A 22,777-nucleotide genomic window follows, 5' to 3' on the forward strand; every position below is an offset into this window, starting at 1 on the left:
TTCCCAGTCTTTGACAGCTGCATGCAAAGCATTTAATTTGCTTGCTACACTTCTAACTTGGTGTAAGTACTGCAATTTAGATATTTCACACTCCAGTAACTCCGAAATTTTCTTCAGTTCGCGAAGTCGTTTCGGCGAATGCCGATAAAACGTGTATAGTTTCCTGAGTATATAATCAATTTCATCAATGATTTTAAGTTTCACATTTTTCAGTGAGTGAAGAACGGTGAGTTGGAGTTGATGTGCAACACAATGAACGTTTACCAAGTTCTCAAGTTTTTGAGATATTTTTGTTACCAAACCATTACGAACACCAATCATACATGGTGCTCCATCAGTTCCTATGCCGATTAGTTTTGTACGTGTGAAGAGTTCTCCAAGCCCTAACTGAAGCAATTCTCTTTCCAGAGCTTCCATATAGCCATCACTTGTTGCATCCTCCAATGACACAATAGAAAGAAATGGCTCCTTCACCTTATTTTCTTTTAAAAACGAACGTAAAGTATGAGCTCATCATCACATTTATCTGTTGATCCATCGAGTAAGATAGTGACATATGAACTTTCCTTAATTTCACATACCAAATCTTCACGAAGATCTGAGGCAATGTATGAAATAAATTCTCTGCATTGTTTATCATTCACATACTTCTCAGAATCAGTAACATTCAACTTGCTCAACAATGAAACCAAACTTTCAAAATCAGTGTAGGGTCTGTTATTTTTTGCAATATGGTAAGATGCCATGAACAATGCGTTCATATGCTGTTACATATTAGCATCCTTTTTTGCTAGGGGCTTTACGTCGCACCGACACAGATAGGTCTTATGGCGACGATGGGATAGGAAGGCCTAGGAGTTGGAAGGAAGCGGCCGTGGCCTTAATTAAGGTACAGCCCCAGCATTTGCCTGGTGTGAAAATGGGAAACCACGGAAAACCATTTTCAGGGCTGCCGATAGTGGGATTCGAACCTACTATCTCCCGGATGCAAGTTCACAGCCGCGCGCCTCTACGCGCACGGCCAACTCTTTTCATTACACACTTAGCTAAAGGTGCACATTCGGTATTTTTCTTGAAACTTTCAGCCTCCTGACACTTCGAGTGAGGATAGGATTTTTTGTGTTTTTTAAGTTTCCAGTTTAAATGGTCCTGAAAATCCGGATACAACTTTAGAATTTTGGTCGGCAATTCTAGGAAATTTACTGCATAATTCACACTTCGCAATTCCTTCTTCATAGTGCAGCCACGGTAGTAATTCAAGCCACGATTGCTGAAATTTCCGTTTGCCTGACTGAAATTTCGACTTATTTTTAATGTTTGACTTATCATGTTTTTGGCACTTCCATGAAGTGTTTTCTCACATTTACTCGCTTCTGTATCACTTTGTGTTACATTTGAAATCTGAAAGAGTACACTGTTTTTTACTCGCATCAGTGAATTTGTGCGGCTTTGTTCGTTTCATTTTGCCAATTTTCTGAAATATAACACAGAAATGCAACACACGTAATAGACTACAATAAATCACCAGAGTTAAATGGCTTATGAGTTCGCGGGCTTCGATGTCTGATGCAACGCTGCCAATTTTTCACCGCCACACAGGAATGAAAACAACCGTATTATTTTCTAAAGTGCAAACTGTTCAATACAAATATGCTGTAATTAAATTAAAAGTGAAAATAATGTTCAGTGAAAATACAAGAATTGATAAATCTTCATTCTGTATGTTTTAAATGCAAAGAATGAATTCCATGGAAATTTATCAGCACTGCTTTGGCGGCAATAATTTAGGAACGGCTAGGTTGGCTATTCTAGTCACTTTTGTTCTAGCGCCTGACATTCAGGAGCCGCCATCGGCTAAAATCGCGCATTGTCGTCGTGGCAGGATATTTACACACACCCTCCCTTTGCTTGCCCTTTTCGAAACTAAGGTTTTTAACTTTCCTCGAGCTCAGAATATTAAGGAGTATTGTGAACATAATATACTGTATTTTCACGCTGACAATGCTACTATACTGTAGGCTCACGTTGACAATGTTACTGCGTGCCCAGTTTATTATCAGTTTTAATGCTACTTCGTACACATGCATCATTTCTAACATCCTAAACAGAAAATAAGTGGCTAATATTATTATAAATGTTACAAATATTCACATTATCATATCGTTATGGTGGAAGCCCATATAATATTGTAGATGCAGAAGTTACATGTAAATATCACTGCTTCACTTGAATGTTTCATCTTAAAATGACGATTCAATTTTCTATAATTAAAGCATGTACAACACATGTTGAGCACACCAAGTTATTCATGACTACTTTGGAATTAAATAATACACTAGCTTCATTAATAATTTCACTCAAGAATTCTCAAAAATGAAATAAAGTCCTCGTTTTAACAAAATTCATCTGACTGCCGCAAGCTAGTTGAGAGAAAGCATATTGTTGCGCGGGATCTTCGGGAAAGCATACACTACAAGAAAGGAAAGAAAGTCTAGTCTGTCAATAATTAAAGGATGTACCGGTAGAACATACTGGGCAACGAAGTTATTCATGGCTCTTTTATAATTCAATGATACAGATTCTCAAATAATCAAAGGTGAGCGGAACTAGTGACGACACGATGCTTTCGGCTCTATGAGCCGAGTAACAACGAATATAGCCGAGACGGCTCCTGAGTGTGTCGCTAGACGGAAGTCGGCTAGTCACGGGAACGATGGCGGTAATGTGATGTTCGTGGAATTATTCAATGTAGTAGTTCTCTGCCTTTCTCGATATGTCCACATCAAAAGCTACTTGTTTGACGGGTTACAGCGATGTCTCTCATGATCGCGAGGCAGCTCTCGCGCAGAACTGAAACGTCAAGTTCCAAAGTACGAAGCGCCAATTACAGAATTCTAAGACTGCCAAAAGCAGTGAAAATGTTTATTGCAGATATTAGAATATATGAGCTACAGTAAACACGAGAAACACCATGTTACAACTTTTTACTTTACGAAGTGGTGGGGACGTACATGTAAAGGAACTCCGGATTTCGGAAAATAATTTTTCAAAACCAAATTTCAAAATTCATGCGCCAGATAAAGTTTCAGGCGCCATGGCGACTGGGCGCCCGGTATTTTTCGACCCCTGGTAATAGCAAATCTGGCTCGGTGAGGAAAGCAACGGGAAACTACCTCACTCCTCATTTCCCTAGTGCGCCTCTTCAGTGATGCCTAGGCCATCTATGACAGCTGATGGCAGAGCTGTTGAGGATCCCACCAGCGGAATCGCTGACGGACTGAACATACATGATCTATTGTCTATAATCAAGCGTATTCTGAATGATTGTTTTGATTGCCCATTCCACTGCTTATTTTTTCTGCAGCTTAAATTATGCTTAGATGACTTAATGGAGTATTCTTGAGACATCTTGTTGAAAACCAGTGTATACGGGGTGCCATTTCAAACAAATTTGTCTTCGTCAGATTTCTCTGAATGATAAAATTATTTCAAGGCATGGATATCTTCAGTTTTGATTCCAGTCTGAATTGTATGTTTTCTTATTCCTTCCAGATCGCAGCCAAGATCAACCCTACTGGATCTACTGAAAGTGTCGGACAAAAGAGACCTTTGGAAGAAGGGTCAGGTACGGATAGTTCAGGTAATTATCGTTGCAACCCATCGCATACTAGACCCATATTGAATGATTTGGACAGTCTTTTGAGTTGGGAGTAAAAAGTTGCCATATTGTTACATATGAAGTCTACCTCGGAGACGCAGCCCCTCTTACCTCCGTATTCCCATGGCCTACACCCGATCTTCTGGTTCTGTCTGCTCAAAATGTGGCTTGCAGTTTAGAAAGCCTTGTAAACGTGTGATGATGTAAATCCTGCTTCCATTTGACTGGTCAGGAACTCTTTGGAAACAACTCTGAAGTAAATTGAATACATTGCCATTGACAATGCAGATACGTCAGAGGATCGGGATCCCGCCATGTTGATCAGCTGTGATCACTGGACGTCGTAAGATGGAGCTCCCGCTCCAGCTGACCAATGTGTGTATAGATTAGCTTGACTTTTAATTTCTGCCAGTTATGCACCAACTTGTCATTCGCGAAAAAAAAATGTTTTTCGAGATCTGTTTCCGTACTGTTCAGTGAAGAAAATCAAGTTTAGATTGAAGACTGCAGAATAGTTATGGTAATTGTCCATGATCACAAATAAATGCTTCACACATTAATGTGTTGCTGTGTAAATTACTGCCGGTAACTGTTCAGAATTATTGCATTAATCAACTAAATATTTCTATGAACAGGCCGAAAGACAAGATGAAACTTAGATTTTCACCCACGCAGTTCTACAGTACAGTAATCGCGTATCTCACGAACACATACGTCTGTACATTCCAGATCATTTGATACTTCCATGGGAATAGCTAATAAACCGTCAGGACATCGAGAGGCCTACTTGTGGTGAACTACAAGAGTTGCAAGCAGAGGTGTACGTACTCGTAAATTTCCCAAGGTTATGTACTATAGCAGACCACAAGAATGTGGCCCATGGCAGGTGATTACATGACAGTTAATGAAAAATGAACACACATTTCAATTTTACCAGTGACAAGAACAAATGATTTTTTTTTCTTGAATTAGATTCTCAGTGACTCATTTTGCCGCTGTTTGCCTGCGCATTCTGATACTAGGGTACACCTGGTTGCAAGGCTATGAGGGCTGTACTAGTAGACAAGTGTGTGGTGTGGTGCAGTGCTGGCATTTCCCAGCGACGTGCTGACGAGCGATAACTTACAGCCTTATGTATTTCAAATGAGAACTCATCACTGTTGAATAAATTGTGCGTTGTCTCGTGACCCCGTTGTCAAACTACAAATCGTGCTACTTTTCTTTGGAATGTTTTTCCAGTTCTCGAATCATACTGATGCTTCGTACGTATACGAGTATATCTCTTTATTTATACGTTTGATTTGGACTATATTAATTATTTCGATGTGTATATGTATTACCTGCACATTACACTTGTATCAAATGCAATTTTGTTACAAAATTGCTTTTTGAGTGGTACAAAAATTGATATTAAAAATTCTTTGCATAATGGTCGCACCCTACAATCTATCATAAAATTTTGGTATGAAAAGTGCGGCGGATATGGGGTGAAATACGGTACGTGAATTATGGCATAACCTTGTTGATTAAATGGTAGAGTTTTGAGAGATAAAATACTAGGGTGGTCAACTAACATTCAGTGGTGCTTAAATCTAAAAGTCAAGTTTATTTTTTATTGGCACACTTATTCTTTCTCTGAAAGAGAGTTTGTCAACCTCTGCATTTTTAAATCCAGGGCAGTTCAAATGGCCTATTGTAAGCATGGTAATTTTCATATTTCAGACAACTCCTTGTATGTTAAAAACCCATCTTAGATAAATTGTGCTGATTTCTTTGTCGATATTTAGTTTATCTTATCTGTTCCTTTTCATTGGTTATGAATAATCTCAATTTGTTATCTCTTCTTGATAAGTTAACTAGTCAGTGTTAGTTTATTGCTGCTTATCAGGTGTTCAGAATGGTTTTCCATGCTATGCAATATGACCAGTGGATTGTACGATGATGTGCAGCATTTTGTGTGGTTGCCACTGTACCATGTGTTGGGAGTGGGTGAGCTATTTTTAAAACCGAATTATGCCAGTTTAATACTGGAAGTTCATATGTTTTTAGTAATTGTGGGGAGAAACAGAGGACTGATGCGCGCTTGAGCGGCTGGACCAGCACTTCACAAGCTGCTTGATAAGCCGGGGTGCAATGTTGCATATTGGAGATGTTTGTGATATCTGTTGGCTTTTTCTGGAAACATTTATAATTGAAATCTGTTGTTGATGTCTCAAAGTGTCACCAGAGTGCTCTGGTATGCTTCTTTGGCAAAGAGAATTGATTAAAATATCGATCGAGAAATCTCGATTCTGTTTTTGACCAGATGGCTGAGAAGGAAGTTGCTTGCTTGTGCGAAATGCTTAGTAATAGCGAAATTCAAAGCTTACTTGATGTTTTAGGCTCTGATTTCAGCAGTGACAGTGAGAAAGGAGTTATTAGTGATCCTGTGCATGAATGAACACTAAATGTATCACCAGAGATCTTTCCCGTAGTAATATCGTACAACATGGAATTCCGAATGGACTTCCTACCGCCCCTCAAGATTGGATTAAGACTGCCGGATTTGAACCTATGATCTTGATACCTAGATGCGAACACTTTACCACTGATCTTCAGACTGAATCTTCATAACAATAATAACATACAGAGCGAGACATACGGCTGTAAGTTCGAATTTAGGAGACAGTAGGCTCGAATCTCATCATTTGAATCTCTTGAATGGTTTCCTATTATTTACTTATTTCCAAATCAGGAAAATGTTAGGCTCATGTCGTATAATTAAAGCCATACCACACACTAAAGAACTTCTGAGGAAAGAGAACACTTTCAGCCCCACAGGTATGGAAAGCACATTTCCTCCCAGCCCACGATGTTTTAATTAGCGCGTGCTCAGCCCCACGTGAATAATTCTGATACACACCAAGTTAGGTGCTCAGCCCCATATGCATCATATTGACACCCATGACATGGCCTTATTCGTCAAAGTGTGAGGCTTTCAGATTCACATGTATATTGAAATAGCATAGTGTCTTCTTCTCCCTGGGGCTCTGGGACCACAGGACAGTGCTGGGTCATATATTGGTCGAGGGTTGGCAGCACTGCATAGCCTTTTCTTGTCTGCCAGTCTTGCCTCCATTATATTGTTTACTCCAGTGCTGCTGTGTTATTGCAGGAATATGGATTCCGATGAGATATGAGACTAAATAAAAATGGATTCAGACAGTAGCGGTAGTAGAAATGAGTGACTCGGAAGATCCGACAGTGCACTTGGCAGACCTTGATTTCGACAGTAGTGACGGTGATAATTTTGTGATGGACCAACCTAACCTCAATGACGTGGATGTATTACAAGAGGAGGAATAGAACCAAGAGTTTCCTTTTGAAAAATGATGACAAAATATTGATAACAAAAGAAGTGAAGTCATAATTTGGCAGAATGTTGAAGGTAACTTGAATAGCTCCTAGAAAGCCAGAAGGTGTATCAGAGACTGCTAATAATGAACTGTCCACAAATTCGCCTTCTGAATTTAATCTCTGTTTGTTGATATCGACATTTTAGATCTGTTGATCAATGAAACTAATAGGTATGCTGAGCTAAGTATTGTTGAGGAGAAAAAAAGTTCTGTTTTAGAAAAGTGGTATGATGGTACAAGGCATGACATGCTAACTTTTTTAGGTTTAGTGTTATGGATGGGTCTAGATAAGAAACCTAAACTAGGAACTATTGGACCAAAAATGCAATTTACACCAGTATATTATCCAAAGCTATGATTCGTAGTTACTTACACATTTCCAACAACGAGATTGCCCTACCAAATGACCGATTGACAAAAATAAGACCGCTGGTCAGTGCACTAAATGCTAAATTTCAAAATGCTATGAACCCACAGGAGGAAATGTGTATTCATGAGTCAATGATTCCCTTCCGTGGTAGGGTCAAATTTCGCCAATACATCCCAAACAAAATTCATCCGTATGGGATGAAGTTACACAATTTATCTTTGAAAGGTGGGTACACCTGGCACTTGAAATTACATGCTGGAAAAGGAAACTTCCCACGTGGTCAGTTAGCTTCTGCTAATACACTGATGGAATTACTGCATCTAATATTAGGAGAAGGACGTACTTTATACAGTGACAATTTTTATACGAGTGTCCCACTGGCCCACCAGCTAAATGATTAACAGGCGTATCTAGTTGGAACACTTCGTGAGAAAAGAAAAATGAACTCTAAAACAGTTGAGAAAAAAACACTTCACAGAGGACAGATGATTGTCAAGGAAAGCAGCATATGAGTAATAATGGGAAAATGGAAAGACAAAAGTAATGTGGTTCTTAACAACAAAACATGTTCCTGAACTGTCTGAAAGTACTACCAAACAAGGTGTTACAAGGAAACCATTCACAATTTTGCAATACAATGGAGGAAAATCATTCAGTTTCAGATCAGCTAGCATCTTATGGTACATCTGTACGTCGAGGTGTAAAATGGTACAGAAAAATTATGGTTGAGCTCTTGACTAATACAGCTCTTGTTCATGCACATGCAGTTTATAAGTCTACTGTTTTTGCACCAGAAGTCTTTGTATCATTCCGAGAAGACCTTGTAACTTACCTGCTTTTGGAACGCCTTCACGACTATGAGAAAGACGACCTACTGAAGAACCACAAACTCAGAACCATTGAAGATAGGCCGAGAGGTAGATGCACTTCTTGCTACCAACTTTTATCAGCATGTAAGGGGAGGAAACTAGCTGCTAAGGGATGCTGTCAAGTAAGAACAATGTGCTTTGGTTGCCCAGAATTTATTAAATATTTGTGAATGGACTGTTGTTTTCAAGAAACAGATATGTAACAAAGTAGCTCAAAGTAAAAAGTTGCTTTTAGTAAAATGTAAAATAAATCAGCTGATTCCTGTGTTCACTTATAAAATTTCAAATTCACGTCTTCTAATCTAGCCTATTCTAATGTTAACTTAATCTGACCCTAGTAACATAAAACAATGTCCAAAACTGTATGAAAGTGTTTGAAATAACAAGAAATAAGCAAATAATATTTTTAAACGTATTTGTGTGTGTATCAAACTGATGCACACAAATGTATACATAACTTACTCATAGCCCATATGCATCTTATTGACTCTCACCTTATTCAGGAGAGTTGAAGATGGGAAAATGTTTTTGTTTTAAAACATCCGTAGGCCACCAGAATAAAGAGTTCATGCAATAGTAAGCTTTGGGCTGTGGGTTAATTTACTGACTTTCTGGCTGGGTTTAATGGTGTATCAATTTGATACACATGGGGCTGAAAGTGTTAATGAAAAATTTAAATTTTCAAAGGGATATTTTATGTTATATTTCTGTATTCTGTTTTTTGTGTTGTGAGCAATAGTGTGGAATATAAAACAGGTCCTGTGTTAATACGTGCAGTCGATCACCCACTATACTGTTTTAACCGAAAGCTTATAACACCAAGGTTGCATACTAAAAAGTTGGATTCCTAACAATGTCAGTGCACAGGGCGTGTGGGTGCATACGGGTTAACACACCTCGATGAAGGGTGGAATCTACATCACTCCCTCGTGAATGGTGTCCCATTATTTCCTTCTTTCCAAATCAGGCAAATGTTAGGCTCATGTCGTATAATTGAAGACATGCTCGCAAAAACGGTCTAATGGCCGGTTTCTGGTACACCACAGTTACCTGCGAGTTACCTAAATGCGCTTGTAACTTTAACTGCGCTGTTAACTTTAATGAGTTTCTGGAAACTTAAATCCAGATTTATAAGCCCTGGTAATAAACAGTGCAGTTATCGTCATGTTTAGTATCTGTTGTCCTCCAATAGATGTTTCTACGCAAATGATTTTAGGGTTATTTTGGTAATATCTAGTTACTTTCACTAGCAGAAGTGTTCTGCAATGAAAAATGGTTAGCATATATGTACAGTCATCTCAATCTGATTAGCATGTAATAATCTCTCATAATATGAATACAGTAAAACCTCGTTAATTCGAAGTCGTTGGGACTAAAAAATCGGACTTCGAATTACGTGATTTCGAATTAACCGCCAATTCGCAATTCAGAAGTACCAATCCTTGCCGCGTTAACAAAATTTTCTAAGGCCCGTTACTGCATGCATTTAACCTTGATTCACAGTTTATACCTTTCAAATGCCATGAAAAAAGAACTATTTCCAAAATGTACTCAAGAAGGTGCATTTACAGTATTCAAATAATGCACTCGGATATCTCACTGGTAAACATAACCTCACGCAACGAAAGAAAGAAAAAAAAGCACGATTCAAAGACGAGGAGAAATCTATGCTCGCTCCCATGTGCAAGTGCTTTATTAATTGGATTACTATAGTGTATGCATTTTAGATGCGTTGTATTTACACAGAAAGTACCCGATGCCCTTAAAATCGAACTTTCCTATGACTATCCTTGTACGATTTCCCGCCATGGCACTTCTCTCGTACTTCAGAAATGTAAACACTTGCCGCGTCACGAAGTATTCTAAGACCTATTAATACCTGCAATCACCTCGATTTATAGTTTAAACCTTTCAAATGCCATGGAAAAAATCTATTTCCGAAATGTATCCAACAAGGTGCATTTACAATGTTCAAATAATTCACTTCGATAAATCACTGACAAACATAACCTCACGCAACGAAAGAAAAAAATCACACAATTCAAAGACGAGGATAAATTATGCCGGTTCCCCTGTGCAAATGCATTATTTTTTGGATTTCTTTACTGTTTGCATTTTTATTATAGATGCTTTGTACTGGCATGGAAAGTGCCCGACGCTCTTAAAACATTGTGGCTTATCGAAGTTTCCTATGACGAGGGGATAAAGTATCTCGCTTCCATGTGCATTGCAATGCACTACTATGACCCCCATCCCTCACACTGTACGATTTCCCGGCTGGCAATTTCTCCTTTAAAACCATAAGACCGTTTGGGCTCGAATTAAAATAAACCAATGCAGTTTCACCGGCAATGCCAATATTGTTTGGTGCCTACGAATTTATTATATTTGTCACGTTTTTCGTCAACTGTCGGCATCGCCAGTGTTCGCGGATTCTGTTTTCCCCGCACACTGCATGTTGCGTGATATTACGGCGTCAATTCATATTTAATTCAAGTTAGCAATCATGAAGCGCACTGTAGACCCTCCGAAGTGAGTGTAAGTGCGGAAAGCTACGCCTCCACGTTCCGGAACGTGCGTTCTACTATGACGAGGAGCGGATAAATTTCGAGTTGAAATTACTCTGTAACATACTATTGTTTTCAAATGTAAAGGCAGTTTCGAATTAAAAGTCTGAATTTCGGTAATGGGGCCGACATTGTACTTCGAATTACGAATTATCCATATTTCGAATTAAACAATTGAAATAACATGCAAAACTGTATCTCATGTTTCCGGGAACAAGAGCTACTTCGAATTAGGCGGGATTGTGAATTAACAGATTTCGAATTATCGAGGTTCTACTGTATATAGTATGTACGATCAAATAATGCAAACATATATATTTCCCATTCTTTCTTATTCGTAGAGGCGCTCGGCTGTGAGCTTGCATCCGGTAGATAGTAGGTTCGAATCCCACTATCGGCAGCCCTGAAGATGGTTTTCCGTGGTTTCACATTTTCACACCAGGCAAATGCTGGGGCTGTACCTTAATTAAGGCCACGGCCGCTTCCTTCCAATTCCTAGGCCTTTCCTATCCCATCATCGCCATAAGACCTATCTGTGTCGGTGCGACGTAAAGCCCCTAGCAAAAAAAAAAACTTTCTTATTCGCAGTACGCAGTCATCATCTAAATTGCACCTTGATCGTTGTCGTCAGTAAAATTATAAAAATGCACAGCAATTTGCAAACAGATCACTTTTCACTGATCCAGAACACAAGTGTAAACGGAAAAAATCCATAAATGAAAACGTGCAGCACACTTTGGAACCTATCATTCCGGCACTGAAGTTCTGTACATGATTGGTGCGATATCCATTTGTTCCCGCTGCAACTGTTGCAGAATTTTTTTGTTGATTGCAATCAAACCGAAAACTCCTGCTTAAAACACGCATATGCCGTTTTTCTCTTCAAGGATGCTGGATATGTACGGTAAGATTGCCGTTTCTTCAGTTTTTCTTCCGTATCTCGACGCCGAGTCTTACGTACAAAATGTTGCTTATTCCCGTTCGTATTTCTCTGGGAACTCGCTCATTTATCATTCTTCTTTGACATGTAATTTCACCTGATCAGATACCAAACCCTTCAAGAATTCCATTTTTTTCCCTGGCTTTCGTGGCACAACTTGGAGAACACGAAAGCATTACAATCTGCGATCTCCAACAGCCAAAAGGAAATAGCCATATCACTCAATTTTTCATCACTACTGTAGTTCCCTAATGTACTCCTCGAATTGAGAATTTGTAGTTCATAATAACTGCAACGGATTAGTATTTTGAGATATTTTACTTACACTGAGCACGCAACATGCATTGACAAAAATACTCTCGTAACTGCTGACGTGAAGTCCACTTGAGAATTTCAATCGACCCTAGCGAGCTAACCCCGACCTAGGGTGTGAAGTGTGTTGACACAGATAAGACAACCTACAGCTCCCTGCAAGATTTTTAATTAAGTCCAGATGTTTTATGTTTACTGGGAGTCTATGAGACTTCACGTCACCGGTTAAGGAATATAATAACATAACGTATAAAAGCAATGAAAAATCGATATTTATTATTATTCAGCAGGCTAATATTAAATGCATACCGGTACCTAAGATATTTATTATTTAATACCAATGTAAATATTCCATAATTTCAGACTGGGTGTTAACTAACTGTTGGTGGGACACATGAATCAAAGCCTGACGAAAGAGATCTTAACATTAATTCTTCTGTACACAGAAAGATCAACTTCAGCTTGATGAAAATCCATTTGATTAGAGTTCTATTTTATTTGACGATTCATTTCACGTATTGCAAGATACATCTACATTAGAGGCGTTATGCTCCGAGAAGACTATAACCTAAACAGATGACACCTTTTAAGTGGAATCAGTGACTAAAAGCCAGTGATAACGTGGAAGTAAATGTACTGACCAAAATAATGTCGACTCCAGCACACCCAAGCACGTTAGAACTACAATGAATGACTGTAAATATATTATAACCAGTTCATTATCACTTATTAATGTTTACGAAACTAATATAAGACCTAGTACGAGTGGCTCCTCATAGCGGTATATGATGGAATCAGTTCTAACATAGAGGTAACTACAGCACTAGCTGCAGTTACCAGTCGTTGCGCAGATAACTGTGAAGAAGCCGATAACTGTTTTGGAAACTCGTTCTAAACGTATCGCCATGTTAAGTCGCTGATGACTACGCATCTACAGATAACTGTCATTCCAGAAACCGGCCATAACCCTCCCTTTGCTTGAAAGGAGAAAATTTAAATTTGGTAAATGGAACAAAAAGAAACATACTGCATTAATTTTACCTGGTGTATTGCACATCATATCAAAGTTTAGATTCAGGAAAATCTTTTCATAGAAATTTTAAGTTGCTTGATTGCAGACTATAATACGAACGTAAATGGTCCTTTATTGGACATCATTATTATTGGTGTTATTGGTATTGGTATTATAAATTTACTCATTCGGACAAATATTTCAGGTTCCCTATGGGAATCAATATATGTATCACATGATTGCAGACTAGCCATGCAGTAGCTAAATGAACTTAAGGTAAGTTGTATACTCAATTTACATGTGTTAGTTTTATAACATACCTACCTGACTTTGTGATAAATGGAAAGGAAATACAAATAATTCTGGCAATACATTATACAAGATAAGGAAAGTGTTGTTACAAACAAATAATACTTCATGAACAAATGCAATGAGGTTGGACTTAATCCTGTTCCTTGATCTAGTCATAATCGGGAATGTAAAAGTGGATCCTCTTCTTGCACAGGACTACATTCATTGGAAGCAAGATTTCTGTAGTATGCTTGATACACAGGGGGTATGTAATATGATAGGTCTAAAATATCCTTGATTTTGGCTGGAAGTAGAGGCCTGGATCTGTCATACTTGCATGGTAGGTGTTAAAAAAACCCGAATGATGGTCTACCAGGTACTTTCTTTTTGAGATCTACAGGATCATACTCTCCAATAGAAGAGTACATGTACTTAAAAAGTAACCTAAATGGGTCCTCTTTACTGATTTTACAACATGTAATCTTGCTTAATAATACCTTTTGCTTCAAATCAGAGACTGTTCTTTCCATTATTTTATCCAGTGAAGGCGAAGCAGCGATAAATATTTCATCTTTACCACTGCAAACGGCTCCTTACCCTAGTCTTCCTAACATGTTCCATCCGTTGATCTGGAATGTAAAATGATGACACTTGCCCCTTTCTTCTCTATAGGCTCCGTGCGCTGCTGGAAAAAATGCACCATTGCACTGCGAGTGGCGAACATTGTAAGTTAATGCGATCACCGTGCACATATCTCTCGTTTCACAGCGTTTCCATTGACCGACTAAATAATAAGTCGGATTTCAGAGTATTTTATGCGACAACAATCGGCCAAATTATTCCGAACTTCTGGAAAGTGGTCAAGTATTAAATTTACAAGAAAAACTGTTCCCAGGAAATAGCAACACAGCGAATAACTGCAAATATGATACTACAGTTTCACGATAGAGGCAGCATAGTAATTTATGTATTATTTGTGGTGATAACGAGATTAATTTTCATGTACACATTCAACAATGCTGTCTTCAGAAAAATATATTTGCCCTATCTCTAATACGATATCATGTTAGCGTAGGTTAATGTTGCGAGGTAGGCCTTGGTAAAAGAACAAATAGTCCTATGAAATGTAATCATATTCTTGCTGCTATTTATAGTTAATCAATCAATCACTACTGATCTGCGTTTAGGGCAGTCTCCCAGGTGGCAGATTCCTTATAGCTGTTGTTTCTCTAGCTTTTTCTTAAATGATTGCAAAGAAAGTGGAAATTTACTGAAGAATTCCCTTAAGTTATTCCAATCCCTAACTCCCCTTCCTATAAACGAATATATGCCCCAATTTGTCCTCTTGAATTCCAACTTTATCTTCATATTGTGATCTTTCCTACTTTTAAAGACACCACTCAAACTTGCTCGTCTAATGATGTCATTCCACGCCATCTCTCCACTGACAGCTCAGAACATACCAGTTACATGTAACCAGTCTCATGGTTAGACCCGTATTGAATTAGCTTTAATATGCTTTTCAATACAATTGGTTTTATGTTGTTAGATCATAATGCTACAACACGTTTTATAGGGACATGTTTCGCTTGAATTTCAAGCATCCTCAGCCTATATAATCATCTCAAGGTTAAGGCCTGTCGTATTTGATTAGTTTTGACAAATTTGTGCTTAATTATAATTCTAACAATAAAGTAATAAAATATATAAACATAGGAATTTATGAACACATTAATAGTTTAACAATATGAATGACTATACTAAAATTGGAATAACCGTTAATTCTAAAATGCTTGTACCTTAATTAAGGCCACGGCCACTTCCTTCCCACTCCTAGACCTTGCATATCCCACAGTCGCCATAAGACCTATCTGTTTCGGTGCGACGTAAAACAAATTGTAATTTAAAAAAATATTGTGTCTGTATTTATAATATGATAGCGACCACCTGTGTAATGTAACGGTTAGTGCTACTAGTTTCCTTCGTCGGGGGCCCGGCTTGATCCCCGATACCGACAGAAATTTAAGATTGACATGAGGGGGTATGTGCAGCTCATGTTCATTAGGGGTTGCTTGAAAAGAGTTGCACCACCTCGGGGCGAGGACAGAACCTTACGTATGTAAAATGCGGCAATTCTGTGAACTATTGATATTGTGCAATGGAGGCCTATTTCTATAATTATCCTATATCTGTCTGCTGCCTTTTTAAAACCATTTCGTGAGGTTGTTACAGAATACTATAAAATTTCACATTGTGGTCTGTAGTAAAGGAGGGTATGTTGTTCTTATTTATTTTGCACACTTTCATGGTAATGATATTCAAGCAGTTGTACAGATTTTAGGAAATCAAAGCACTATAAACCTTAACACTACAGTTTTACGTAGAATTTGAACCCATAAATTTCCGTACAATTCCAGTCGTGGCAATGACCACTGTCTTCTGCATGGGCTTGTAGATGTTGGTGTTGACATCCAACTTCATTATTATTATTATTATTATTATTATTATTATTATTATGTCCGACTCGTTGGCTGAATGGTCAGCGTACTGGCCTTCGGTTCAGAGGGTCCCGGGTTCGATCCCCGGCCGGGTCGAGGATTTTAACCTTAATTGGTTAATTCCAATGGCCCGGGGGCTGGGTGTTTGTGATGTCCCCAACATCCCTGCAACTCACACACCACACATAACACTATCCTCCACCACAATAACACGCAGTTACCTATACATGGCAGATGCCGCCCACCCTCATCGGAGGGTCTGCCTTACAAGGGCTGCAATCGGCTAGTAATAGCCACACGAAATTATTATTATTATTATTATTATTATTATTATTATTATTATTATTATGGCTATCATTAAGACTATGATAATAGAATACAATGTATCTGTTACAGTATGATGTGTGTGCTTTAAAACATATGGCCTATTCTAGCTTACTTTGAAATTTAACCTTGCTATAATAATTTGTTTGTAACTGTTGAGCTCTGTATTACAGTACGTATTAATGCAGCCAAGAACAAGCACATCATTCTGTTGGAACGTTGCGACATTAAAAAATAATCATCTGAATACAGCACTGTAAAATAATTGAATAAATGCAAGTAAACGTCACACATATTCTAGCTTATGGTGAACTGTTGATGAAGATGCACCTAAGTAGTTCTTGTAGTGTCCACCCGCAGCAGCACAGTGCTATACGCACAGAGCCTATAAGGCCAAAGTCTGTCACATGGCAAATACGTGTGACCTAGCACTAAATATTTGTTCTTTTATATTAAATCTTCCAGTCTGGACTAAAAACATCCAAAAGCTAGGTACATATTCACATATCAGACATCGTGTTCTCAGTAATGATTGTATTAATAAATTACATTAAAATTCTTATGTAATGTTCATTATGTTAGCCGCTCTCGGCAAATTCGTTGTTTTAATCATCGGTTCACCACCACACTACACCACAATGTTAGTGCTAAGCCTGCAATGTTTCGTACACTTAATTTCTGCTCTATAGGCTAGGAGTTAGCCCATTTTTGCATTCTGACAAAGGCTCTCAGGATAAACACTAATTTTCACCCACTGTATTTTCCTAAATGATCCCTGCTGATATTTGCGCATGTAGGAATAGTTACTATTCATGTTGCTCAATAGATAGCAGCACGTAACTCACATTTTTTAAAATTTTGAGGGTAGACCGTTTTTGCGAGCATGCCTTCAATTGTATGCATAATTTCTTCTGGTTTATTTACCACATGTTTACACATTTGGTTTTCTTGTATGCAGCTCCCTAGTGTATATTCATGTTGATCATATTTTGTTGAATGATTTGTATTTGTTGGTTGAGTCACAAATTCCAAATTTGAGCTTGCATTTAATCCTCTGGTTTTCTACGATCATTTGATGTAATGCTTAATGAGCTGCTAAATAAGTTCTAACTCCCTCTCATGGCTACATCAGCGCTGTTTACCGAGTGAGTTGGCTGTGCAGTTAGGGCGCCCCAGCTGCTGTGAGCTTGCGTTCGGGAGACTTCGAAGCCGACTGTCGGCAGCCCTGAAGATGGTTTCCTGTGGTTTCCCATTTTCACACCAGGGAAATGCTGGGGCTATACCGTGCCTAAGGCCACTTCCTTGCCACCCATAGCCCTGTCCTATCCCATCGTCCCCTTAAGACCTATCTGTGTCGGTGTGGCATAAAGCAACTTGTAAAGAAAAATGCAATACTGTTTCATGCCTTACTTCTGTAATGAATTTTCTTCAACTTATCCCAGTTACTCGTGGGGTCGCTGGAACCAGTTGGATGCCGTTATGCATCGTTAGACCAAGCGCGAAAAGTCGGTTTTGAGATATTCGCGTTTAAGTTTATGTGTAAATTTGAGCAAACATAATTTTGCTAAACATGGTATTCCTGGTGATGTAGGATAATAGATTGTACCTTCTCACCAAATTTCAACATTTTTATACTTGGAGTACATAGATTTTCTTGAAAGAATGGCTCTTAGTCTACTGATGCAATTTAAGGTGTTTCTCATGTGCGAATAATGAATCACAATGCTACGCTTTTAACCCCTTACTATTGTGTATCTACTGAGTGTACTTCAAAAATTGTGACCACAGTCATGATTAAAACCCGAATCTCCTACTGACTGAACAGGCGCGCTAAGTGCTTGAACCACCGTGAGCCGCGCCACAACTCCGGCACATTCCAGTTTTACATGGAGAAACTCTAGAGGGGGAGCTATTCCCAAATGTCACTGCTATAACCACTTACTAATCTGAGTCAAATACGAATGGTAAGAAATTAGCCATTGCAGTTTTTGCAATGCATATTTTTGGATTTTCCTTCACGATAGGACTATTATGTTCTGAGAGTACAGTACTGACGTGATATTTTCAAGCCCGTGGGCAAGTTTTGTTCTGCTTTACACACACGCATTAGTTGCTAAGTAGAATGGCAGTCACTCATACCATTAGGGGCCGATGACCTAGATGTTATGTCCGTTTAAACAAGCATGGCCATTTGTTTAAGGTCGGCTACCCTTCCTTAAGCCTTGTCATTTTTGGGATGAAATTCTCAACCCCAGATGACTGGGATTTGAACCTGTCTTCTGCGTGGAAAGCAAGCCGTTAAGCTACTGAGCTAATCATGTCTTCTCCTTAATACAATTATAACAGCAACATGTTTATGGGAAATAAGGTTTCTACATGCATCTATCACCAAACATTTCTTTTATTGGTTTATATTGTGCCTTTTCAGTGACACCTAGGCTATCTATGACAGCTGTTGGTGGAGCTGTGGAGGATCAAACCAGCTTTCGTGCTGAATACTCAACGTATGTTGTGTATGAAAAGTTCTTTAAATTTGTACTAGTTAAATATTTATTGGACGTTGGTGATTAGCAGTTGCTAATTCATTCTTGAAGCATTAAAGGTAATCACTAGTACAAGGTTGCTACAGGAATGGATGGCATGCAGGGATACTATAGTAAAAATAACTGAATATCTGAGGTGTGTTAACGTTTCTTTGATTGCTGCATAGTTGAGTGTCGAATGTTTTCCTTTGCTATGCAGTATGTAAAAGGAAATAAAAATAAATTGAAAAAAAAAGGGACAATCAAGGATACAGTTGTGTGTTGTGATAGCCAAAATTTGTGTGTTCGAACCTACCTCGTGGCCTCTGCCGCTTGGTTTTTCCCTGATAAGCTCGAAATAATTTCTTGTCCTCTCCTCATTGTAAGGACAAAGTATTTCAGCTGACGAAGCTGAACTTGGCCTGGGGGGGGGGGGGATACTCCCACGTGGCCCGTCCTAGGTGGCAGATAGCGGGGTCCTAACCGGCTTGCCGGCGGACTTGAGGGAAATAAAATAGCTCTAGCGGACAAAACATACTACCCCTGCGGGTGGGGGACGCACATGTAGAACACACCCACGTTATTGCCTGCCTGTCGTAAGAGGCGACCAAGTGATGATTGAATTAGAACCATGAAACTACTTTTGTTTCGTACCATCTTGTGGGTAACCACATGGGTTGCCTGTACTTGCGAGCAGTATTCGTGATTCGTAGTAAAGAGGCTGGCGTGGGGGTTTCCAGTACCCGTGTGTCGTACCAATGTGAGCAACACCGCGGGTCTGGACGTAGCCTGTGTGTTGTACCGCCATATGAGCGACACCGTCGGTCTGCGTTGCCGGTGATTGGTGCCCACCATGTGAGGAACACATGGGAATACCGGCGCCCGTGATTAGGAGCCTCATCGGTTTGCGTTGGCTGTGAGTGGCGCCATTGTGTGAGAAACACCATAGGTCTGCGTTCCCTGTACGAAGTACAATACTTGTGAGTAGTACCATCTTGTGTGGAACACAGCGAGTCTTCGCTAATTTTGATCAGTACCCCAACATGACAAATACCATGGTTCTACTTTACTCGTGACATGTACCATTCTGTGGGGCCTTAGACATGGATTTTGCACCCCTTTAGACATCGAGCATCATTGTGCTTTATAAGTGGTCCCTTGGTCAGTAATACTATTATTTACGATCTTTTTTTATGTCTGATCCACTGTTTTTGTTTGTTTTTTGTTGCGTTCATGTCCATCTATTCATTCTTCATGGCATTTTTTATTTTATTTTGGTCACTGCGTGAATTTGTACTTTTTGTTATTTCATTTCGTACCATTAGGGGCCGATGACCTTGATGTTAGGCCCCTTTAAACAACAATCATCAGTATCGAATTTGGCCTGAGATTCTCTTTTCAATTTACTGCTCTTTAACGTGCAATGATCAGTCTATGCAGTTCTCAACATTCGTCTTCAGCAAAACATTTTAGCTGCATCAATCTTGCCATCTTCTCTCTTAATGTCCCACCACTTTCATCCACACTTAGTATGGGAAATAGCAAACAGTTTACCTGTCTCTAATAGGTGCAGAAGATTGATAGACCTGCAACTGAACAGCCTAAAATTTGACATTCCTTCAATCATGGGGAGCACAATCTGAGCATTGGCCTACATTAAACACTAAAGTACGCCAAAAGGCAGGTTTGTAGATTCAGTTGATTTGCCAACTTATCATTCGGAACTACAATCAAATGGATCAAGACACCAGCAATATCACAAAGGTTTGGAAAGTTAGTAGCACACCCATTGAGAACCACTGTCCTGGTCGTGTGTATTGTCTAATTTAAAAAATCTCTTTTCAGAATAAACGTGGTTGTGCAGTTGTCATTTTCATGTGACTAGTGATGAAATGAACATGACTAATTTTGATAAGACCTGTGAACGTTCATTTTATCTTGTTCTCATTTTTAAGCATTTTCAAGTTACCTTTGTTAGGTCATGTTGTGTTGTCGTATATATCTGTGAAAGGTGCTCACTGCAAATACAGAGATGAAGGAATTAGTCATCGGCATCCCTGCAGGCTCTTGGAAACTTCATTCTGTTATGGAAATTGATGTATTTGTGAGAAGACATATCTACTATGTTCGGTCTTTTTATTGCAGAGCCTGACGCTAAGAAGGTGGCGGCAGTGAATGATCCCCAGCTGGCGGCTTTGCGCGCTCAGCAGGCCACTTCTCCAACTGGGTCTGCTGTGAACAGTGCAGCTGCAGCAGCAGCCGTTCAAGCTGCAGCCGTGGCAGCCCGAGTGGCGGCGGCAGCGGCAGCCGGCCTTCAGGGGCTTGGGGTGCCGGGCGCCGTGCAGATTGAAGATATACGTGTTCCTGATAAAATGGTTGGATTGAGTGAGTATATATTGCATATTGCACATAGAAACCTAGGCTGGAATAAATTAAGTGCCAAATTGAAGATTTTAACAAGGCTGCATTGCTCTGAAATTCGAGTAATCATACGCAACTTAAACTGGGGTGATTTAGATCAAAATGGGGAATTTAAAAAAATCAGTTCACTACAGTTGCATTGGAGTGCAAGTGTGAAATTATTACTATTTAACTTTGATAGATTAGTGTCTTGCAAACTTTACCTAATGTGGACCGAGAGGGTGTAGAGTTATAATTTATACAAGAAAATATTTATTATTTTGCCACATATTCAATACAATGCAAAATGTTAACATATGAGTTAAAACATTGCTAAAATATGAGACATGTTTTGCCAAGTTATGAGGCATCCTCAGTCAATATCAGAACCTTACTATTTACCAGGTACTTGGTTGAAGGTTATTCTAAAATACGTTGGAAGATGATGCATTGAAGATAAACTTTACAGTTCATCATATAAATGTTTCTGAAATAATTAAAACTCTTAATACAATAATAAATTTGAACGTAGTTCACTTAATGAACAGTACGTCATTTGATTGTAGGTAACTTAATTGATGGCTTTAAGCTGTGGTCAGTGCTTGATGTTAAACGAAATGGACAAGCTAATACATAGTAGAAAGAATTTAAAATATGTTCAGTGTTGAATATAAAATGAATATAAAATAGGGTGTCGAGTTTCCAAAATATCTAGTTTTACGGTATATGCGGTGGGTTATTCACTACTAATATTTTACTACATATTACTCATTTGAATGTTCTAGCCCAATACGGGACACAGAAAAGTACGTTGTTATTTTACAGTCCCAGTCCATGTCCTATTAACTACATGTTAAGGAAACCTGGATAGCACATTCCCTATGAAGTACGAACTAACCACTCAATTTCCATGAACTAGTAGTTCAAACACTTTACAGTACGTAATATTCATATCATTCGATTTGTCTGTCTCTTGCTCACTCTCGCTCTTCCCTTTCTCAGTGATATTACGTCTTAACTCCCAGGCCCATCCTACCTGTCAGCTGTGTTCTAACACATTTCCTTTTTATATGAGACAGGTTTCTCTCTTCATTTCCATGTCCCTATCAACCATCATCTACATGCTGTAAGCGATAAGTTATTGGGTGTCCATAATTACATAGCTCTGCCATCCGTTGGTAATAATATTAAGTACAGTACTATGAAAGATTATTGAGCGAGACTCTGTGATCGAAGTCTCTGCTGAATGACATAGTGAGCAGCTTCGTCAGGCCCCAATAGATCATGAATGCACTTGCTACATTTGAAAGATTCACAGTAAAGAGCGTAAATAAATGGAGTTCATACGAATGAACTGATTCGACCCATCACTACAGCGACGACTGGCTTGGGTGAGGATTTGGTAAAGAACTTAATTTTATGGCCCTAGCATGTCGGACTACAGCTGCAGGGAGCGTTGGTCACTAATGAAGAGGTGTTTTATTGACACAAAAACACAGTGGGATCATCTACGAGGACGGTTTGAAAAGTTCTCGGAACCGCCGCTAGATGTCAGTGCTAGAGCAACGAGGTTCTCGCACAATAATCACACATCCTTTGTGAGTGAACATGTGGCGCGT

The 22,777-nt window shown here is 39.0% G+C and overlaps 1 protein-coding gene across 9 annotated transcripts in view; it reads left to right on the top strand.

The window, feature by feature from the left end:
- Positions 1 to 22,777, top strand: part of Psi (P-element somatic inhibitor) — a 298,816-nt gene that overhangs the window by 22,725 nt on the left and 253,314 nt on the right. For 8 of the 9 annotated variants that reach the window (XR_010860573.2, XR_010860574.2, XM_067150191.2 and 5 more), the window contains exons 2-3: positions 3,553 to 3,640; positions 20,904 to 21,143. Coding sequence is in view for 7 of the 9 variants with exons in the window: in XM_067150191.2 (XP_067006292.1) it covers positions 3,553 to 3,640; positions 20,904 to 21,143 (328 nt within the window). In the remaining 2 variants the exon portion in view is untranslated. Of the gene's footprint in view, positions 1 to 3,552; positions 3,641 to 5,533; positions 5,648 to 20,903; positions 21,144 to 22,777 lie in introns of those variants that run through there. The other variant, XM_067150195.2, reaches the window with a different exon arrangement.

The sequence above is a fragment of the Anabrus simplex genome, chromosome 6, assembly GCF_040414725.1.
Source record: "Anabrus simplex isolate iqAnaSimp1 chromosome 6, ASM4041472v1, whole genome shotgun sequence".
NCBI classification, from domain to species: Eukaryota; Metazoa; Arthropoda; class Insecta; order Orthoptera; family Tettigoniidae; genus Anabrus; species Anabrus simplex.